This window comes from Lagopus muta, chromosome 8 (assembly GCF_023343835.1).
Source record: "Lagopus muta isolate bLagMut1 chromosome 8, bLagMut1 primary, whole genome shotgun sequence".
In the NCBI taxonomy this organism is placed as follows: domain Eukaryota; kingdom Metazoa; phylum Chordata; class Aves; order Galliformes; family Phasianidae; genus Lagopus; species Lagopus muta.
This window is the reverse complement of record NC_064440.1, coordinates 31,879,269-31,900,100: the sequence shown is the minus strand read 5'-3', so window position 1 is coordinate 31,900,100 and position 20,832 is coordinate 31,879,269. Positions and strand designations below refer to the sequence as shown.

Here is a 20,832-nt window from a genome sequence, read left to right as displayed (position 1 = left end):
AGCCTTCTGGGCTCGCTGCTGTACCTTTAAAAAAATCTTGTGCTCCTGCTTTATCACACAATGAGGTGATGGTCCTGTAAATGCCTTCTGCCCTATCCTCCCCCATATTCCAGTCATTTGTGTCAAATGGTGCAGAGATTATCTTCTCCTTCCCTATATTTGTTGGCAGCATGTTGTGATGCACAATGTCCTAGGAGAAGATAAAAGCCCCACTGAGCCAGATAGGCAACTTCCTCATCCCCTGCATTAGAGAGCAGCCTTATCTACTCTGCTCCTCATCATAACTTCTTCTGATGTATCAGATGAGCCTCCACTTTTGTTTCATCCACAGAGATGGGGGTCTAAACAAGACCAAAGGAGAGCTTATGAAACCCTTCTTACATGCAAGCAGCATCAGGTACAATCTAAAGAACATCCAAGGCATGCATGGTTCAGAAAGCAACATGCAAGCCTATGCTAACAGAAAGCGATTGAGTCGTCTTGCTATTGTGAAAAGTTAAGAGCTAAAAGAAGTGAATTCCCCTGAAATGAACAAGCAAAAGGAGAAAGCCTGTGGAATACCTCATGTGTGACTTCACATCCAGCAGTTCCAGAGAGGTGACTCTGGGCTCTCCAGCCAGGTTCTGCAAAATCTTCAGCCTTGGACCACAGTGCTTGTAAAACTCAGTGCAGATATTCAGCAGTGACTCCCGCGGTCTCCTGAACTCCTCTCTAGCAATTCGTTCATCCAGTTCTTCTCGGGGAAGACCTTGGCCCTCCTCCAGTAAATGAAGGTTTTCCCTGGAAGATACAAAATGAGAAAAAAAAGCATTGCATGCAGAAGAACAGGTATAAATTCGAAAACCTCTCCAGTCTGTTTTGCAGCAGATTCTTTCACCCGCAATTGAAAACAAAAAATCGTTGCACCTGTAACTAAAAAAAAAAAAAATACAAAAAGGGAAATTACCAGCTGCAAAGTCTTTTTAAGAACGAGAAAAATGAACTATCCTTTGCTATCTTCTTTTGAAAAAGGTTGCCTGTCACAGCAACGGTGGGTGAGACCCAGTGAACCTGGAAAGTGCTGCAGAACAGTTCCTCACGTCAGAGAAGGCCGAGTGAAGATTTTACTGTACCTGATAAAGTGTAGTTTGGCTCCCTGTTCTGGGTACCTGGGAAAACAGAAACGGTGCAGTTGTAAAACAGCAGCTGAGGAGTGCCTGAATTGTGCCTTGCTGCAAGGGGCTGTCAATGTTCTAGCCTCTCCCCATCACTGGAACCGTGGCTACACATAGTTAGTGACAACACTAAATAGCCTTTACCTCCTGTCTGGCAGCAAAAAAACAGACTGTCATAGTTACTGCCTTCATTATAAAATGAGAGAACAAAGTTTTCAAGCAATTTCACTTAATAATTTTCACTCAGTGTTTGTTCTCTCACGAAACCAGAGCTCATTCTGTGGGAAGAGTACCTCACAGTTTTGTTTTGTTGCCATTGTCTCTTGCTAGTTTTGTTGAGAAAGACTAACAAACCCTGCACCTCTAGGTTAACACGACCAAGTCAGGAACAGCAACCATTCTATCATTGTGAGACTGCTGTTGTTGCTAGCAGATGTCTATTGCAATGACAGCAGAAGAATTAAGGGCTGGAAAAGTAGAGCAGCTCAGAAATGTTTTTGGATCTGAGACTGAATGCTTGACAATGAGAGATATCTGGAAATTTAAACCAATATGTTCAAGTCACACAGCATCGGGAGTCTCTACTTTTGACTGTCAGCAGATACATATCAACTGCTTTCCACAGTCAGTATACAAATAATATAAATGAGGCACTACTTTCCATTACACCACTATAACCAGGAACATTCAGATCCTGGATTGAAAAGCAGATCGGTGTTGGATGCACTGCTGATGCTCCAAGCCTGCATGAAACAGTGTTAAAGAGCAACAAATTGATTCCAGGAGTTACCAACCAAGACGTGCACACTTCACATCTATAAAGTGACAATAATAACCCTTTGACGATTCATATAGAAAGAGATGTCTATCTCCCTTCAGTACAAAAGAAGACAGGGAACAACTTGGAAAGCATGACTTGCCAAAAATATATTCTTGATTTATAGCCCAGTACAGCCCATGGTACTTGACTGGCCTATTGACTGTGCACACACCCATTATCTGTTGTTACCAACAAAAGAGAATTTAAGAAGGAATACTCTGCTCGGAAAGAACAGTAACAAGCTTCAAGCCCTTGTTCTATGGCTGTATAAGTTGCCAGTAGCCTTGTTCTCACAGTAGCCTAATCTGAATGGCCAATACGAAAGGAGCAGTATTGAAGTCTGCTGGCACCCCCTTCCTTTTTCCCATTCCCTGTGCAAAGTTCGTTGTCTTGTTATATTTTTATAAAGAAAGGCAAGAATATTTCCAGCCATTCTTCCCTTTTTCTTATATTCTTTGCCACCTTCTCCTTTGCTACATGTAACCCCCAATAAAATAAACAAACAAAAAAAACCCAAGCCAAAATGGAGGCAAAGGCAATATAAAGAGACCACAGGAAAGGAAAAAAGGCAAAATAAATGGATGAATAGAAAACTAGAGGAGGTGCCAATTTCTGTAGTCTCAACAGACATACAGTTTGAGGTTTTACTGCTGCTCAGTCACTCAGAACAAGGCCAGAAGGATCAAATCTTTCTGCTACCCAAACGGACTCTGTCCAGTGGCTCTTTGACAGCAGACTTGAAAGGAAGCAAAGCAGTGAATTGAAGGACATAGTTGCTCTGTCAGTGTACTGCTAGAGTACAAAGAGGAAAATGAAAAGAGGCTATTAAGGATGAGCGCCTTCTGTTTTGATATTCTGGTCTTCTATTTAGTAACACGGTTTTAAATGAGAATTTACAGTGTTGGAGATTATGGTTATGTCAGAAATTCAGTTCTGGGCTGTGTGCTCTTTTTATCTGATTGCTTTCTCCCACAATATCCAGAGCACCTCCTCAGACAACTGAGGAAGCACTCAGCACAGACATTATCTTACTCCAAAAAAAAACAGAAAAGCTGCTCAGAAGGACAAGAAAGAAAGAAAAATGCACTGACTTACCTGGTGTTCACACCTGCTGACATGGTGTGGTTAGCTGCTGTAGTCCCTTTATGGCCTTGGTCACATCGACTCATCTGTGGGGCTGTCATAGGCCTAGCAAAGGGAATGTGAGGAACACGCTAAAAACTGTATCTAATAAGTGCACTGAAATTCTGCTTGTGGTCTAGTGAAACCTAGCATTAACTTTACCTGTCTAAACCTCAACCATTATACAAACTAACTCAGATATGGAGAGCTCTTGTTCACTCCTTTTCCCCAGACTGATGAGCAAAAACATTCTAGGACCTGTGAAGCGTGAGTTACCTGGTGAGAACTTCAACACTGTATAAGAGGGCCTGCAAAGAGGTGGCAAGTGCAGCCATAGCAGCAATCTCCTCACGAGCTGCTGTCACAGTCTCCACTTGAGAGGTCTGTCTCTTCAGCTTCTGCAAGTAGCAGGGAACCAATGCTTCCAAGACCATCAGCATCTGGAGGCTGGAAAAATAACCATTACTTGGTCTGTTATAAGCTGTCAATCCTGAAACTCTCATCAGGTGGAGGTTTCAGATTCTTTCTGAAGGCCCCTGAACCTCCCACTAGCCTGTGATTTCATTGCTTCTCATTAGGTAATCAGCCTTGGGCCAAAGAAACTCTCATATGAGGGACTTCAGGGAAAAATGAAACAGTAATACAAATTGTCTGAACTTTCGGGTGTCCTCTGAGTAAGTCATCCATCTGTGGATGTTCTTTTTTCCCTCCAAAAACTCCTTTCTTCTCTGGTTTCTTCTTAGACACTATCCTTTTTTCTTTCCCATCTCTCTGCATCTTCCTGTTCTTTCCAGCTGCCTGTTTTTGCCCTCAGGTACCTCTCTGGCAACAGTAAGCTTAAGAACAAAATGTGGCCCCCATCTAAGAATACAGCCTATTTGTTGCTGCTTGGCTTGCCACCCAGCTCAGCACTGCTTTCAGCAGCTGGCTAGAATTGGAGCTGGTGCCCTAGGAAATGCATCAACAAGCAGAAGCTTGGCCTCACAGAGAAGCGTAGTGCTTGTGTTGCTTTTCTATGTCCTCTGTTTTGATTCCTCATGCCATATGCAACTTCTAGGCCTTTTCTGAGTCTGCACAAAACAAGAAAACAGACCAGCACCTTCTGAACGACTCGGGAGCATAGGCCACCACTGTCACACATAGCTTGATGGCTTCACTGATCGAAAAGGTCAAGTCCTCGTTCCCATAGCAGAAGTCTGAGGGAATAAAACAATAGGAGAAGATAAGCACACAGACATAACAAATATGAAAAGAGCTAGCACACTCCTTTCTTTCCCCCCATTTTCAATAGCTTGTTTCTCATGTTAACACTCCCTAGTAAGCTCATGACTTTTGACAAAAATGAGCCTGTCAGATAGAATGGTGCTGAACTCCCACTTGTACCAACATCCAAGAGCACTAAGAAACGATTTTCAGTAGGTCAAATCACTGCTGAGCATGAAGGCCTACAGATGCTACTGCGGTCCTTTATCTGCTTCTTCCAAGATGTTTCCACCATACTAAAAATGACATTGATGCACCACTGGTGACAGCATCAGAAAATTCCAGGATAAAACAAAGCTTTAATACTAAGACTAATTGATCAAAATCAGTGTTATTTAAGGAATGTGCAAATTTGAAAATAAGTCAAAGATCCTTATAAAAATCAGACAAAATTATTTCCCTGCAGAGCACACAGCAGCCAACTCCTTAAATGCTGCATTGTATGGCTGACTGCCAAGAGAGACAGTGTCTTGCATACATCACACAGCCATATACATTCTGCTTTGTAATCAGGACAACTGACTGCCTGAATGGCATCCATCAGTTATTAGTCACAGTCTGCCCACAGGAGAGGATGTTTGAGTTTCCTGCCAGCATGGAACAGAGGAGAGGATGACGCTGATCTTGTCAGCATGATATAGTTTATTAGCCATCTTTATTCTTCATCCACACATGATAAAATTCAAAATGCCAGGGGCTAGCTTCAGACTAGTAGGCTCAACGCAGAAAAAGGAGCTTTGGAATAAAATAAGTGAAAAATTCCTTTCCTGCAGAAAATATCTAGTGTATGGTGGTAATAAAGTCATCCTTAAAAGATTCATGAGGCATGAGAAGCAGACATTACTGCACTCGAGGAGTAGAAAAAGAAAATAAGCTGCATCAGATACATGTTTAATCAATAAGCAGCAATACAGAATTACTGAATAAAGGATTCTTTGCTGTTACCTAATGACTTGAGAGGCTTTTCTGCTTTCACCAGCTCTAAGATGTCCAAAATGTCTGGAGTATCTCCCTCTAAGGACTGCAGCAGGTCAAACAGGCACTGAGCTGACACTCCTTTGCTGGTTCCGTTGTTCGTAGCATCCTGTTTCAACGACACGGCTGATTTTCTGAGGGCCTGTGTGCATCCTAGCAATCTTTACAGGAGGTATTGGCAACCCTTTTTGTTTTGACAAAGAGCCCACAGGGAGCACTAAGTGCTCTAAAGCAATAAGCCTTACCTGATTCAACAGATTGATGCTACAGTGGAAACAATGTGAACACTGCATACAGCTTTACTTGCCATAAAAAAGCAGGTATTTGCTGCCCTGCTAAGAAGGATGTGTGTGCTTACAGTGTATGTGTAGTTAGATTTAACAGTTCCACTTTCAATTACAATTCCATTAATAATTTTAGCTCATTAAAATGTTAAAAATTGATTAGTGAAGATTTTAAAACATGGCTAATCCAATCTTAGAGCTCGGATGTACTAAAACTTGGCAACAAGCTTTCTGTTCATATTACTGCATTCTAAGAAAAGATCTGTTTAAAGAGTTGCAAATCATTTTTGTCCTTTTATAACACATATTTTTTAATAACACATATTTTTTATACACAGATATTTAAAGTGAAACTATATTGACTACCCTAGACACCAGTGGCTCATTATCTCAATATGCTGCTCAATCAACCGATGAACAGAAGTGAGAAGAAATAAGCTCAGGAAACGGTTCTGTGTAGCACCAACTGCAGTAAGGATGTGTTCAACCTGAACGGTGCTGATGCTCCAGCTGTTTTCTCCTCCTGATCTCTGATGGGAGGCTGGCTGCACGCACAGGCTTCCCCACACCCAGCCTAGGGAATGGTTTCTACTCACAGGGAACTCCAGCAGAGGGGCGACACTGGCAAACAGCTGCAGAATGAAGGGCTTGCGATGCAGAACGTAGAACTGGCGGCAAGCAAACTCTATGGCTTGGCGTAACTGTGGGTTGCTTTCATAGTCAGCATATACCTAAACAACCATAAAAGACATGGAAGTGCTACGTTACTCTAGTGGAAGGGTTCTTCAACTCCTAGCCTAACGCTGCATCAACTACAGCTTGATTACAAGTCAGGAGTGCTGCTGCTTGGAGAAACAGAATTATTCCATGTATCTTTCACAAGATACAATTCTCTATAGTCAACTCCAGAATGGTATATGATATTTTTACTTGTTCTTTTTTATCCTTCAACAGAAACACACTTGATTGATACTTAGCTTCAGAGCTAGAACAAGTCCAACATTCTGTCCTGCAGAAATGCTACTAAATCAGCTCTCTTCCATTCTACACATTCATGCAGCTGATTATTCCTAATCAAGAACCTACAACAGTCCAGCCCGATCAACATTATCTGTTGGTTATTTTTTCTTTTCTTTTTCCATATTCAGACTGCATCCCCACTTTGCCAAGACAATTTGAACTCCTGAACTATCATTCAACACGCTGACAGTTCTGCCCACTTCAAAGACATTTCAAGCTTTTTAGAGTGGCATTTCCTTCAGAGCTGGCCATTGAACATGATGCCAAAGAAGTAGGATTTATTTCTCAGAGATACACAAACAGCATAAATTGCTAGGAACAGTTTGACTGCGCTTCCTTCTTTTGCCCATTTCAATCGCCTGTCTGCACATCTCTGCTGGTACAAATACTTGGGAGGTTTGGAGCAGAGACACTCAGAATTTTCTTGAGGTTTGCCAGATGTAATGCTGAAATTTTGTGGTAATGCAAAATTCACATTACAGCACATGTTTCTTAGATGTTTCTCTGCAGACATGTACTCTGTTAGCAGGCTAGCAGGCTGAAGTATATCCACATTTGTAGCACAACCACACGCCTCTAGCATGCTTGTCACCCATGGCCTGTTACACTTGCAAGACTTAATTTACTTGAAAAAAGGGAAATGGCTAACAATATATTAATTCCACCAAGAAAAGTGGAAGAACCTGCAGGCACCTCTGGTGGAAATAACAATTCCTTGTAACTTCTTTTGGATAAATGCAACAGCTCTAACAGAGCTGTGACAACGTAAGGAAATTTTTAAGTTTATTCACTAACATTCAGTTCTATAACAAAGTGCTCACTCTGTAAGTCTTCCCTTGTATTTTTCATGGAAATAGCTCACCTGCAACATACTGGGGAGCACCCACTGGTACCCACTGAGGGAGAAGAGGTGGTTAAAGTGCACAGCTGTGTTGATGACTGTGGCAGCATACTGCCTCAGCAAGGCACTGTCTTCAGGGTGCAGGATCAGGGCACCATTGAAGACATTCAAGAACAGCATGATCTCATCCCCCCAGGGGAACTCGCTAGGCATGCCAAGGAACATCTCTTCCAGCAGCTTAATCCACAAGCTTTTCTGAAGAGTGTCAAGACCGAAGAGCTCTTTTCCAGCTGTGGGGGAGAAAAGGCAAGAGCAATCAACTCTGTCTATGATGGCCAGACTCACAACACTGCAGGTTTTGCCAGAGAATCCTCCCACAAACAGTGACACTCGTTCTGCCTTTCTGAAATGAGTTCATCCATTCTGCATTTCTGCAAGTGCCTACAGGGCTTGAACCAATCTCAGCTGAAAACAAGACACATGAAGACTGATTAATGAGTATCACAGCTCATTAAACTTGCTTCCCACAGTTGGAAATTCTCTTCTTCAAATGTGAAAGAAGATCTGAGCTGAATCTTAATCTTCTAGGCGTACCAGAGATTACAGGATAATGATGCATATTTACAGTAATGCTTCTGAAAGCAAGTGTCTTTAGGGTCTGTTACAGAACAGGTCAGCACTTATCACCCTGAAACAGTGGTCTTTTTAATTCTCAAGTCAGCCTGGAAACCCTTTCACAGCAAAGTTCCTAAAGAGAGATCTGCTCTGATATCCCTGCTGCAAGATTTGCCCAATCTTCATTTAAAGTCCATTTCTTTCACAATGTGGACTCTGTGCTCTGTGAGGTCTCACACCATTTTTCTGATGTTTCAGTTTGAAAACACAGACCCAGTGACAAGATGCTACTGCAAAGCATGCTGGCAAATAAAGCTCTAGAATCAAGGTTCAGAGAAATCAGTGCAAAGACTTCCATGAGTGTTACAGAAAAACTTGGGCTAGATGAGACAGAGATCCCTTTCTCAGGCAAGGTGAACTTCAAAATTTATGGGTGTTCTTGAAACTGAAGAAGCTCAGGTTCCTCCACCTCTCCTCATACGACAAGTCCCCCGGCCCCCTAACTGCCATAGGGGCCCTCCCTTAGACTCACCCTAGTTTGTGAAAAACTTCTGTGTTCTGGTGAGTACACAGCTGGACACAGTTCCAGCCGTAGCCTCGTGCATAATTTTAATACAGGATTATATTCCTGTTAATGTTCAAAGAAAGTAGTTTTGTCTGGAGGTGTTTAACTCAGCAAAGCCCTTTCCACTGTTATGCTTACAACCAACAGCTATGTATCATTTTCTCTAGGAGGAGATTTATGAGTTTCCAGCCTGTGTTTCTGTGGCAAATGAAGTGCCTCACATGAACCTTCTGAGCCGTACGCAACCACCAAAGAAAGCCATCAAAAAGCCATACCTTGGGGATCACTGAAGAGGGAGAACTCAGCATCAATGGCATTTCGGGGAAATGAAGGCAAACGGAGGAGGTCTTCCTGAAGCATTGATACGTGCGACTGCTTGTGGGCAGTAGGGATTTTCTGTGTCAACGATATGAGGAACAACACCCGCCCCACCTCTTCTAGTTTGCGAGTGAACACCTGAAAGAGAGACAAGAATCAGAATCAGTCTAATCAGAAAGCTCTTGTGTATATGTACACACACTTTTCTAGGCTAGCTTGCACAGCCTTCTCTGATGGGAGAGAAGTAGCACTCATGGTTGACAGGAATTTGATGAAATTTGAAGTGCAAGTACTGTGCCCTTCTGCAGAATTTGTATGACCAGTGTTTTTTAGCTCCATCCAGCATAGATGGACTGCATTTGCAAACAGGTTTTAACTCTTTCTATTCCAGTGTTGTAGAGGACCATGTGGGTTGTCAAACTCTTTGCAAATTTGCAATGCAGCCTTTTGTAGATCAGCGTCAACGTAAATTTTGCCTGTGTGAGTCCCAAGGTGATCAGAGACAAAACAACTCTAAACTGAAAGCCACGCAGTTGCACTTACTCTCTGCAAGCTCTTAGAGAATAGGCAACATTATGTTGGGATGATTATCTTCCTGCTGGAACTTGTCTGGCCATTGCAAGTGTATGTAGGGTTCCAAAAGAAAGGTAATCATAAAACAAAGCAGATCGAATTCTCAGCTACTGTAAACCAGCGAAGTCCTGCCAACTTTGATGATGAATTCTGGTTTATACCAGCAGAGAAACTGAGTTCCATTCTACCAGCCTCTTTTGAACTTCTGAGGGGTAGGACTAACCAGGCAACTATTTTATTTTGATTCTAATAGCAAACATAAGGCAGAGCTGTGCTCAGCAGTAGAAGCAACTGTCTTTGGAAGCAGTTTCAAGACAGCCTTCAGCTTCTGGGTTGAAGCCAAAACTCAGAGCACGTGGCTCAATGTGGGACAAAGCCCAGCTTCCCACATCCTGCAGTCACTAAGACCTTGCTCTTATGTGCACTCATTCTGGAATGGAGTGTTCAAACAGTACAACTTCTGCATGGATTGCTGCCTGGTAGACAGATTTCACAGTGCTGCCTTCTTTCCCGGAGATAGATGTTATCCAACACCTTGCTGCACGACTACACAGAGGCTGGCAGATGCTTGATGTACATTTTACTTTGGAAATATGTCGTCTTCCAAGTGGTCTAAATAGAAAACTATGGAATGTAAAATAATGCCCTGAGAAATCTGGACAGGCCGTTCTAATGTTTTTGGGTCACATAGGACATAAAAAGCCCTGGCGTACGGAACGCAACTTCTAGAACCACAGTGAGAATAATTTCTGGCAGTGCAGCAACCAAAACAATTTGATGTGATTTTCAAATTTTTATAGATTTCCTACTAACAGATGCAGCACGTGAGGTATTTCCCTGTTCTGTACTACACACACATGAGATGGCATTAACAAAGTTTGCCATTATTTTAGCAGCTAGTTTCTCTAAAGCAGCTTCATATTTAATTTTTATAATGATTCCTGATGATATTTTCCTGTTTGCACGCTCCCATTACCAAGGACGCAACTACAGCAGCTGCTTTGTGGCTAGAACTGTAAGACCATTAGAACTTTTAACAGTTTAACCACATTCCCCTTTCTTTTTATTTCCTGCTTAGTATCATCTTTGCAGGTACAGCTAGAGCAACTTTTCCCTAAGTATTCAGATGTGTACTGCTGAGAAAACTTTGCTTTTGTGGAGAAAAAAAGCATGAGGCTTTCTACAGGCAGAGTGAACTCAGTACTGCTGCCTTGCTGTCTAAGGAAATATTACTCTCAGGAGGCTGCAGCACATTAAAAGCACTGTTCTCTCCTTTAGTTTCTGTAGAGAACTCCTGGGAGCTGCAGAGCATTAGCAGGATCAGACACATTATCAAGTCATGAGGCTGTAAAATGGGGAAGACAGCGTCCTTCCAAGGGCAGAGACTCCCCTGAGGAAACAATTGCTGCTTCAGTGTCACTAGTGGTGGCTGTACTAAAAGACTTGTATCTGAGAGCAAGACAAGGAAAGACAAGGAACATTCTTTGCAGTGAGAGGACAGACTGCAAGGTAGAACAGATATTGTCTGATCCACAGCCAGATGCACTCATGAAGAAAAGGTTCTGAAAGACTCAGAGGTCATGTTTAAGAAGGCAATAAGCATCTTTTAAAGCTGACTCAACTGAAGTTGTTCTGGCCAAGTGTAGGAGAATGCAAAATGATTCACCTAAAAGAAGCTGGATGGAGAGAGCGGGAGGGAATCACATTCTTATTTTTTGGCTCTTCTTAAAATACCATACACCTGTTAAACAGCACCAAGACAGATTTCATGCCAACTGCTGCTTCTCCAGCAGAGCTCTCTATCTGCATGCAGTCTGAGTGGAGGCCTTTAAAGGGGAAGGAAAGTTTTATTTACGGGAGTTGTTTATGGGCAGAGGTGTTCAGTGACAGTAAGATACCTGCTTTTGAATGAGCTCCTGACCCTTTTCTGGATGCATCTGCACCAGGTTGAGCTGGGGAGAAACGGACCTCCGGAAAGGATAAATGTCACGAACATAGGTCTGCCAGGAAAGAAACAGTGAGTTTTAAACAAACACAATTGCAACAGCGTTGTTCATTACAACAGAATACAAGGTCCTTTTTTCATCCTTTCTGAAGATTTTGGGCAGGGCATAAAGAGAAGAAAAATTTGCTCGCTCTCTTTTCTGGGAAAGCTGGACATAATGCCTTAAGAGCCAAGGGACTCCACTTCTGTCACTTCATTCTTCTGTCAGACTCCAATTTTTTACAACACATAACTGAATACCAGAGACGTGGTGCCTGCAGGACAGAATTCTGCTTATGGTTCCTTGTTCCCCTTCAGATAACCCTGATGTTTATAAGGGATGAGATATAAAGAACTAAGTTATTTGTACCTGGCCTTTGCCTTACCTTATTGTAATGAATAAGATTCCATCGCTTGTCCATTAAAAAGTAATGAGAAGACTGTGTTTCAGGTATGTTAAAAAACTCCAGACACTCCTGAAGAGATGAGAAACTTTCAGTTACTTATTGCTGTCTTGTATAAACACTTCCATGTCTAAAAGAACAATATCCTGTTAATAATGTATACAGGCACAAATATGAACGTCTATCAACCTTATAGGCTCTGTGACTCTTTTCACATTAATTCCTCATTCTTTTTTTAACCATAAAGTAAGTTGGTATGTTCACAACAATCAAGGCAAATGGATATCACAGTCCTGGATATTGAAGTTACTTATTTTGAGGTCTTCACACTGCATGTATTTGTCCGGTCGTATTGCCATACAGGTATTGTAGCTTCTATTTACATACTACTTCTTTAATCAAGTTTTAGAGACAGTGGATGTACAGAGACACTACAGTTGAAACCCCTTCAAGCACTGAGGTGCATGATTCCCATTAAAACTTAATGTAGTTGCACAAATCAGAGGTTTCTACAAGTCCTTTTATGTACCTTGGTTAAGTTAATCCTGAAAATAATAGGCATAAAAGGGAACTGACTTCATATCTCTTAAATCCAAACATATCATAATGGCTACCAAATCATCATTTCTACTCTTTCTGATCCTAATCATTCTCTTCAGTGTTGATAAAATAAAAGTCACTTCAATGACTTCTGTATTTAGCCAAGGGATAACAAGCTGCAATGTATTCAACGTACTTGCATTTGTGGGATTTTGGCTGGCTGTGATGTCAGCACATTTCTATTATCCTTTAAGACAGTATTCTGTACTCATGCAATCAAGATTTCCTCATATGGATGCAGAAATGTTTGTCACAGCAAATGTGACACTAAATCAGGAAGCTCAGGCAGAACGTATTGCTGGGATCCAGGTATGGCAAGTAAAAAAAAACATTAAACAGTCCATTCAGTTCAAAAACTCACCTTCAGAAGAGCCTCAAACTGTGTATCTTCATGAACTGGTAACTGAGTTGGTATGTCACACTCATTCTGTCCATGCACAACAAGGGTCTTTGTGCCTAAAGGAAGAAAAGCAGCTGCATTTCAAAAGACTGCCATGTAGGAAAAGTAACAATTTAAATTAACTCCTGGGCAGACAGACAATGCCTGGAACAGGTTATGTGGTGATAGCATAGGCTCACAATTCTACAATTAATGAGAAATTGATCTGTTCCTAAAACAGGAAGCTAGCAACTTTAGCAGCGACAACTCTGGGAAAGGAACAGGCCTGAAATGTTGAATGTGTTTTTCACCAAGAAATTTCTTGCCTGACTCATGAGGTCCTAAGCTCACCGCACACTCTGCTGGGGCTCTCACGAGACTTAAACGAGAGGTTGCATTTTACAGTAATCATCCTGCCAGGTTTTCACAACCCAATTGGCATAAAGTTCTGAGTTAAAAAGACTGTTCTTATTCATTTTGTTTGTTTGTTTCAGAGCTCTTCAAGTAGCCCTCTGAATCTCGAGGAACTTGAGGTTGAACTTCCTGACTGAATCCTCAACTCAAGCAAAAGCGACTTACGCAGCCACTCAGAGCAGGTCTAATGCAGTACTGGCAGATCTATTTTTTGGTAGGAACATGTGAACTTGGAAGTGAAAGAAGCTTAAAGACTCATTTTTGATACCTGGCATTGAGGCAGTCACCAGCAGTTTCACTTCACACTGCTCTTTCTTCATAGTCTGTTTGAGATCCTTGAAAAAAAGCCCTTCAACATAACCCACCACTTCCCAGAGGAAGGTTAGCGTGGCAGAAATGGCATCCATGCCCCATTCACAAGGAGTGCGTACAAAATACATGATCAGTCCTACCTGCAAGTAATAAGTAAGAGGAAGATCAGATAATGCACACTCTAACTGTGTAGGGCATTCCATAAACACAGAACAAGAACATGGCTCTTCTGCCTCTCCTCACTCAGAGGACAAGCTCTAAATTCAAATTGTATCCTGAAAGTTTATACATAATACAGAACAATTCGCTTCTACTATTCTTTCTTTTCCTGTAGAGGATGAGGAGTGGGGGGAAAAAGTGCAATTGCAACCCAGTCTTAAAAGCCATTGTGAATGAGGAAAATGGAGAACTTCTCCATTATAAGACTCCGTGTACCTTCTGCTTCTACGTGCCACACAGACACCTGACAAACACTGGAAGGCTCCCAGAGTTGTATAGGTCTTGCCTGTTTTTTCAGAACTTAATCAAAAGAACTCCAACAAATGCATTTTCTATGACTACAAAAGAAGCTTATAATTTATTCCAATGAGACCATTCACAACCAAAGCACTTTCTGAATGAATATTAAGTAAAACAATAAATGATTTCTGCCTCCTGTTTGTCTAAAATTCATCATTAGTGACTCAACACAGAAATTCAGGACAGGGAGTGCAAAGGGTTAATAGAAAGCTAAAGATTCCTTCTCCTCCCCCTTTAAGGAACAAAAGGCTGGTACAAGTAATTTGCATCTAGAGCCAGAAGCAGATATGACCTGTAAATGAACAGTTACAGACCATTTATTTCCTTGCAGATTGTGGCATTAACTTCGTAAGACACAGACAGACAGAGGTAAGATTATGGGCTGCACAGTCGACCCCCAAGCTACTTACCAAGTAATTAAAGAGGATATGAGATGTCTGCGCAGGAAAGTCCCCAATATTCAACAAAAGCTTTCTTAACATATACATTAGCTCATCCTGGAAAAAGAGCAAATGCTTTTTCTTTCCATCACGAAATAGAAAATGGATTTCTCCCTTTTGTCTTCCCCAGCTTTGTTCGTTAACCATTTTTTTTTATCCCTTTGTTCAGCTCTGTCTGTTGGTGCATGAAATAGAACTCTCTGCTTGCGACTGCTCTTCTATTTCCCAAAATAAGACCCAAGGCACAGCACCCAGGCCAATGTCTGCCTTTTTCATCAGAGAAAGGACATTACTGTCATTTATCCTGATTGTATTATCCTGATTCTGCACTCTTCTCCCTGTGATTATACCAACTCTTGCTTATTACAACAAATGGTTACCTAGTTAAATTTTACAGAGATGCTGTGAAATCCAGCACAGCTCAACTCAGCAGTTGTGGATGCTAGATAGGAGATGGGGAACAAATCTAACTTTCCTTCCTTAAGAAGCTTAAGGTGGGAAGGAAGCAGGAACGGAGTTTCACAGTCAGCCAAGGACAGGCAGACTGAGAGACAATGCCACTCCCACCTTTGAGAGAAAAGGGAACAGGGTGGCATGGGTGGAGGTGATATCTTTGATAGAAAGGGTTGCGCTTCATTAAGCATCTGTTCAAGGCTAACTTACAACAAGCCACATCCTTAGCGGTGGTAAATGAGCTGTGTCCCATTTACATCAATGAACAGAAATTGAAGCCAGATGAAGATTTTGAGTAGCAAATCTACTTCTCCAGTCACTGCCCACAGAGGGATTCTGCTTGCTGTGCACCTTGCTCTAAGCAATAACTAAGTCTGCTAGAGAGAGATGTTCACCTGCCGGTTGCTTATTGTGAGCTTCTCAAGGAAATGGCGCAGAACTGTAGAGGGATCTTCAATTAAGCAGTTCCACAGGACCTGCTGAGCCACAGCACTCACTATAGAAAAAGAAAACATAGTCAGAACTCTCTCCCTTGGAAAAGCCTTGAAACGATGCACTTAAACGCAAATGTTCCTAACCTACTACATTTATCGTGTTTGTACTGAAATACACAGAGTTACTTTGAGGTACTAGGACTTGGCTCATCACTGCAGTCATTTCAAGCAACAATGACAAGTCTAACACTTGAACCTTCCCTAGGTTCTGGTGACAGGACAAGTAGCACTTCACCACTGTGATCAGGGAAATAACTGGATTCATAACTCCAGATGAGCAAACAAGCCAACTAAAAAAATTATTTTGTTTGTACATGGAAACTGCACTTCATGGTGATTCATGGAGTGACTTTATCTGGTGTTAATGGGCAACATTAGGTGATCAGCAGGGGATTGTGCTGATTATCAACTCCCCAAAGTGTAATTAATTGTAACCTTGGGAAGATTAACAACATGAGAGAATTAGTCATTGTTTTGTTTTCAGCACTCATATCTTGATCACAAAACAACACCCTAATTCAGTGACTGACTATACCCACTCAAACCTGAAAAAAAGAAAATGTCATAAAGTTCTGTTTGCAATCAGCTAACATTATGAGCGACAAAAAAGGAAGGACAAAAGTCCACCATCTCTAAACATTTAAGAGAAAGAAATACAGAAGGACCTATTATTACTTTACAAATAAGTCACCGACCATAAAGCAAATATTAGAGCTGTGTATAACTGGTTTTCTATTTGTCATAGGATCAAAGAAATAATGCTGAGAACAGACCTCTGGAGGTCTCCAGTTAAAACTCTGCTTGGAGCAGGACTGTCACCAGCATTACATTATGTCAACTGTGGCTTTGTCTAGCCAAGACAAAGCCTGCTGTGGATGGAGACAAATGGAGATTCCAATGAGACTACACTGTGCCCCTGGTAGAGAATTTGTTTTCTAATTCACATCTTGAACTTCCCAAGATGCAGCTTATATAGCAGCATTCCTCTAGCTGTTTGTTTCCTGTCTGCCACACAAAACAAGCTCAGCTTCACAGTCAGTTCTCACAAAACATGTGTTTTAGATCTTTCTGTTCTGGTATCCCACTACATTCCTTCCAGCTTCTCAACATCTCTGTAGAACTGGGGGCTTTTTAGGGCCCCTCAAAATACCAACAAACCTTCAAGATCCAACAACAAATGAAAAAAAAAAAATGTTGCTCATCTATTAGTGAATAGTTTGTGAGAATTGGTTACTCACAAGGTTGGTAACAAATACATACACTCATGACAATACACAGCACATATTACTTCTATGAAAAATGAACTGTGAGCAAATACAGGGTTGTATTACTTCTTTCACTCTAGTTATGGTACCTAACAAATGTAAACATTGTAATTACTGGCTGCTTCTGCTACTTCTAATCAAGAATGACTTGAAATGTAATCTAGTTCAGTACCAGCTACTCCATCTTCCCGGACTTCCCCATCTTCCATCAAATGGACAATGGGGAGTACTGCTGCACAGATGCATGCTGGAAACACAGCTTGAGGTGGTTGTGGCACATGATGGTTTGGAGTATGCTCTGTAGTATGTTCTTCATCTGGAGTACAAAGAAGACCAGAAGGTGAGTGTTTGTGAATGAGCTGTGACATCATACAGGCAGGTCAGACAGATGTTTGCGTTATTGCTGTATAAACAGAACAAAATGGCAGGCTATATCTGATCACTGTGCATGCACAACAAGCTTACTACTATTTCCAAGAAGAAATTGAGCCTTCAGTCAACGTTCTGCCCAAGAACTTTAATTAGCTTATTATAAATTGGTTCAAGCCTGGGAATACATTCAGCAAAATGTAATGCCATCAGCTTTATTGATCACAGGTTTCCAGTGAACGAAATTCTAGGAAAGGATACTCCACAGTGACTTCAACCTACCTTCTGCACTGACTGCTGACCGCACTGACCAGACAGAGCCACGACGGAAAGAGTAGTTCCTATGAGATGTACTGGAGGTGCAGGAAGGACTCACAGAGAGACGGCGGGAGGCCAGGTTGGCAACTTCTTCTACTGACAAAGAGAATGGGAAATGTCAGTCCAAACCCAGCCGACAGACTTTAGGCACCTTTCAAAAGGAGAGCACTTGCAACCAAGCTGGAACATTGAAAATTCAAGTCAGGTAACATTAGAACAACTTAAGACCTATGAAGATCAAGTAACCACTTCACTCATGCTTTGGGAACCAGCTAAGCACTGATCCATAATAGTGTGCGGTGACTTGGTGAGTCATATTTTAACTGAGGTGTCTCTTCATGTACATCCTATTAACCACCTTTGTTCTTAGTTTCTTGGTTCTTAAGTTCTTAGTTCTTAGTTTTACTGAGAATTGCAAATTCTGCACAAGTGTCTCCCAAAACATATCTAGATCCAGTGGTTGTTCACCACCTTTCTAGAGATATTAAAATGATTCAGTGCTAGTACTTGTCCAGTCTCTAAGGTGGTGACCATACCAAAGCAGGGACTTTGCTACTAACAACAGCTTTTTCTTGGACATCACATCCCTAAGCTGTGCTGTATGTTGGTAGCAGGTGCTCTCAGTTTCCTGGAAGGCAGTTTCTGGCCCTGGGGCACACCTTCTTCTTCCTGCTCTGAGCTTGGTGTGCAGGTTGGCTCATAGCAGGCCTCCTGAGTGATGGGGATAGCAGTGATGAGACTGGCTTCCCGACCCAAGCGCTTCTTCTCTTCCTCCTGCTGCAGGTTCTTCAGGATGTGCTCTGCTCGCTGATGGGAACGAGACACTGCTCTGGCTGAAAATGACTTCTGTTAGGAAGAAGAGAGAAGAGACATAACTCGACACTATTAGTTATGATACACATATTCTGTGTGTTCCACCAAGGTCCTTAATGACATTCAGCAACTCAGTTTCTAAATAAAATCAAAGTCACACTAGCTGAACAGATGCACCAGGAGCTACACGTATAATAGGCCTCTTCCTTCTGAGACACCACACAAAACAAGACAGAAAACTGGAAAACAGTTTGAGTGAACTTATCCTTTGGAGAGACAGCAACTGTGCTCCTAAGATCTGAGTTACTGTCTCTTGTGGGCACATGATGTACAGTACAGCATCTCCTCGATCAAACAGACAGAAGAAAGTTATGTCCACATAGAATATTCTGTGCCCTACGTGGACAATATATTCACTAGATCTTCTCCAGCTAAGGACAACAAGAAAAGTTGAGAGTTTTGTCTGCACCTTTAGGCTTCAGCTTCGCCCAGGCCCTTACTGAGAAACTGCAGTGCACACTCTCATGACATCTCTGCTTACCGACTGGTCTTCATTGATAGGATCTTGTACGCTCCCACTGCACTGAGGGACCCAGGGAGGATCAAACATTGGCACAGAGGGCATCCCCAGAACAGGAGAAGGCAAAGTGAAGTTTATACTTGGAGGAGGGATCTAAACAAAACCACAAAGTTTGTTACAGCACACAAATATTAATGCCTGTAGTGCTAATTAAAGGGTACCTCACTATAAAACAAGACCACATTGACAAATCTCATTCTGTATCTGTTTTTCTGGACTTCATTATGTGTTCCCCAGTGCACTTGTCCCATTTTATATAGGAGTTCCAACACCACCTATACCTAAGTATATGAATGAGATGACCATTTTTTTTCCTAAACAGATTTTGAGGCAATTTCATGTTAGCATGTCATAACACATCTATCCTACAAGACAAGCCACAAACGGTGACATTGTGTTTCACGTATTCTATCTACCTTAAAGATCTGTTGAGCTCCTTCTTCCATCCTAGGCCAGACTTGATAACGAAACCTCCAGAGCGTGTGAAATTTGAGAATGGCATTCAGTCTTTGCACTGTCTCCGGGTGGTGAAATTCGGACATCAGCATGTCAGAAACAGCCTCTGGCACTTTCACAGCACATAGCAGGAACATGGCAGCTGCAGGGAGAGAACATCAGATCATCTGTTTCCCTTATTAATGTGTTTACTTGGCAGGAAAAATTGCAGCTGTACAAACCCTAATCAGAAAGAAACCCTGATTCCAAAAATGAGATCAGCAGTCTACTAAGCTTAGCAAAACTTGTACTGCACCATGAAACAAAAACGTCTATGATTTTATCTTTTGGAGCCACACAGCATTATGCTTGTAAGAAGTTCTGTCAAACCTACTTTTAAAACAAAACACAGCTCTGCCCTTGTTACTAACACTCAGTCACAACTGATATAAAATAAGAAGCATCTCTTGATGTAACAGGACTACTCAGCTTGGCCTTCTAAAGTTTCACTTTTGATTGCTTCCTGTGATGATTGGTAAAGGTGAGTTTAACAACTCAGAGCAGGAGCAAATGGCTCAGTGGAAGACCCACAAGTCAACTGTCATGGGATAGAAACAAAAAGAATGGTTCTTACATAACTGCAATGGTTACAATCTGCCTACAAGAGAAAATAGTGCTGCTATGAATTGGGAGAGCAAGGTCACAATGGAAAACAACAGAACAGAAATTGAGGTGGCCCTCTGTTATTTCATTAGAGCATATCTGAATATAAACAGAACAACTCCCAACTCCAGCCCTGTGGAGGCCAATTAATTTAGGTGTATATCAAGGAGCACTGAGCAGGAAGCAAGAGAACAGTGCTGCTGTGGGTGGTTGGTGTGTGTGAGTACTCATGACCAGTAGCTGAGCAAAGATCACTGGAGATAATTTCTCTTTGGGAGTAACTCTTCCACAGTAGAAAAAGAACAATTACCATCTTGCTCACCTCAACATTTACTTAGCAGATGCCAGGCATGAAAGCTGTACTGACAGAAGGCAATCTGAACACATGCAGAAAAGCAAGGCTGACCTTTGACTGCTTAGGTACTGCCTTGCCCTGCAAAGGCTTCCAGTTCTGCTACAAAATCCCGCTTCAAATCTGTACAGTCCATCCTGCTTCACCAGCAGAGACAACCTTTCTACTCTTTGGCGTTTTAACTGCATCAAGTCTTAGAAGGACTGATTTGAAACCGCCAGTTCGCAATGAAAAGTTTCCAAAACCCCGAATAAGAGATTCAGCCTGGAAAGGAGCCAGTAGATGGTGCTGTTGTACAGCAACACAGGATTTCCTTTCATCCAGCTTGCAGATAGCGACATTGGGAGCGTTCACGTTTGACCCTGATTGAACGTAAATCATGCCAGGGCTGAAATCACTCGATACTAAACAACTACTACAGTCTCTCAGGTGGATTTCAATCCTCCCTCGAGGAAGAGGAAGAAGATGTATCAGGTTGCACTGGAGGG

The 20,832-nt window shown here is 41.9% G+C and overlaps 1 protein-coding gene across 15 annotated transcripts in view; it reads right to left on the bottom strand.

Moving 5' to 3' along the window:
- The window catches only part of UNC80 (unc-80 homolog, NALCN channel complex subunit), a 120,889-nt gene that overhangs the window by 29,527 nt on the left and 70,530 nt on the right, over nucleotides 1–20,832 (bottom strand). For 13 of the 15 annotated variants that reach the window (XM_048952933.1, XM_048952938.1, XM_048952939.1 and 10 more), the window contains 20 exons: nucleotides 19,311–19,492; nucleotides 18,856–18,987; nucleotides 18,161–18,347; nucleotides 17,466–17,597; nucleotides 16,987–17,130; nucleotides 15,451–15,551; nucleotides 14,573–14,659; nucleotides 13,600–13,783; nucleotides 12,900–12,994; nucleotides 11,921–12,010; nucleotides 11,449–11,550; nucleotides 8,935–9,115; nucleotides 7,501–7,769; nucleotides 6,215–6,349; nucleotides 5,305–5,443; nucleotides 4,196–4,292; nucleotides 3,373–3,543; nucleotides 3,070–3,162; nucleotides 1,113–1,148; nucleotides 562–780 (listed from right to left, as the gene is read on the bottom strand). In XM_048952933.1, the coding sequence (XP_048808890.1) occupies nucleotides 562–780; nucleotides 1,113–1,148; nucleotides 3,070–3,162; nucleotides 3,373–3,543; nucleotides 4,196–4,292; nucleotides 5,305–5,443; nucleotides 6,215–6,349; nucleotides 7,501–7,769; nucleotides 8,935–9,115; nucleotides 11,449–11,550; nucleotides 11,921–12,010; nucleotides 12,900–12,994; nucleotides 13,600–13,783; nucleotides 14,573–14,659; nucleotides 15,451–15,551; nucleotides 16,987–17,130; nucleotides 17,466–17,597; nucleotides 18,161–18,347; nucleotides 18,856–18,987; nucleotides 19,311–19,492 (2,776 nt within the window). The remainder of the gene's footprint in view (nucleotides 1–561; nucleotides 781–1,112; nucleotides 1,149–3,069; nucleotides 3,163–3,372; nucleotides 3,544–4,195; nucleotides 4,293–5,304; nucleotides 5,444–6,214; nucleotides 6,350–7,500; nucleotides 7,770–8,934; nucleotides 9,116–11,448; nucleotides 11,551–11,920; nucleotides 12,011–12,899; nucleotides 12,995–13,599; nucleotides 13,784–14,572; nucleotides 14,660–15,450; nucleotides 15,552–16,986; nucleotides 17,131–17,465; nucleotides 17,598–18,160; nucleotides 18,348–18,855; nucleotides 18,988–19,310; nucleotides 19,493–20,832) is intronic. The other 2 variants (XM_048952934.1, XM_048952941.1) reach the window with 1 other exon arrangement.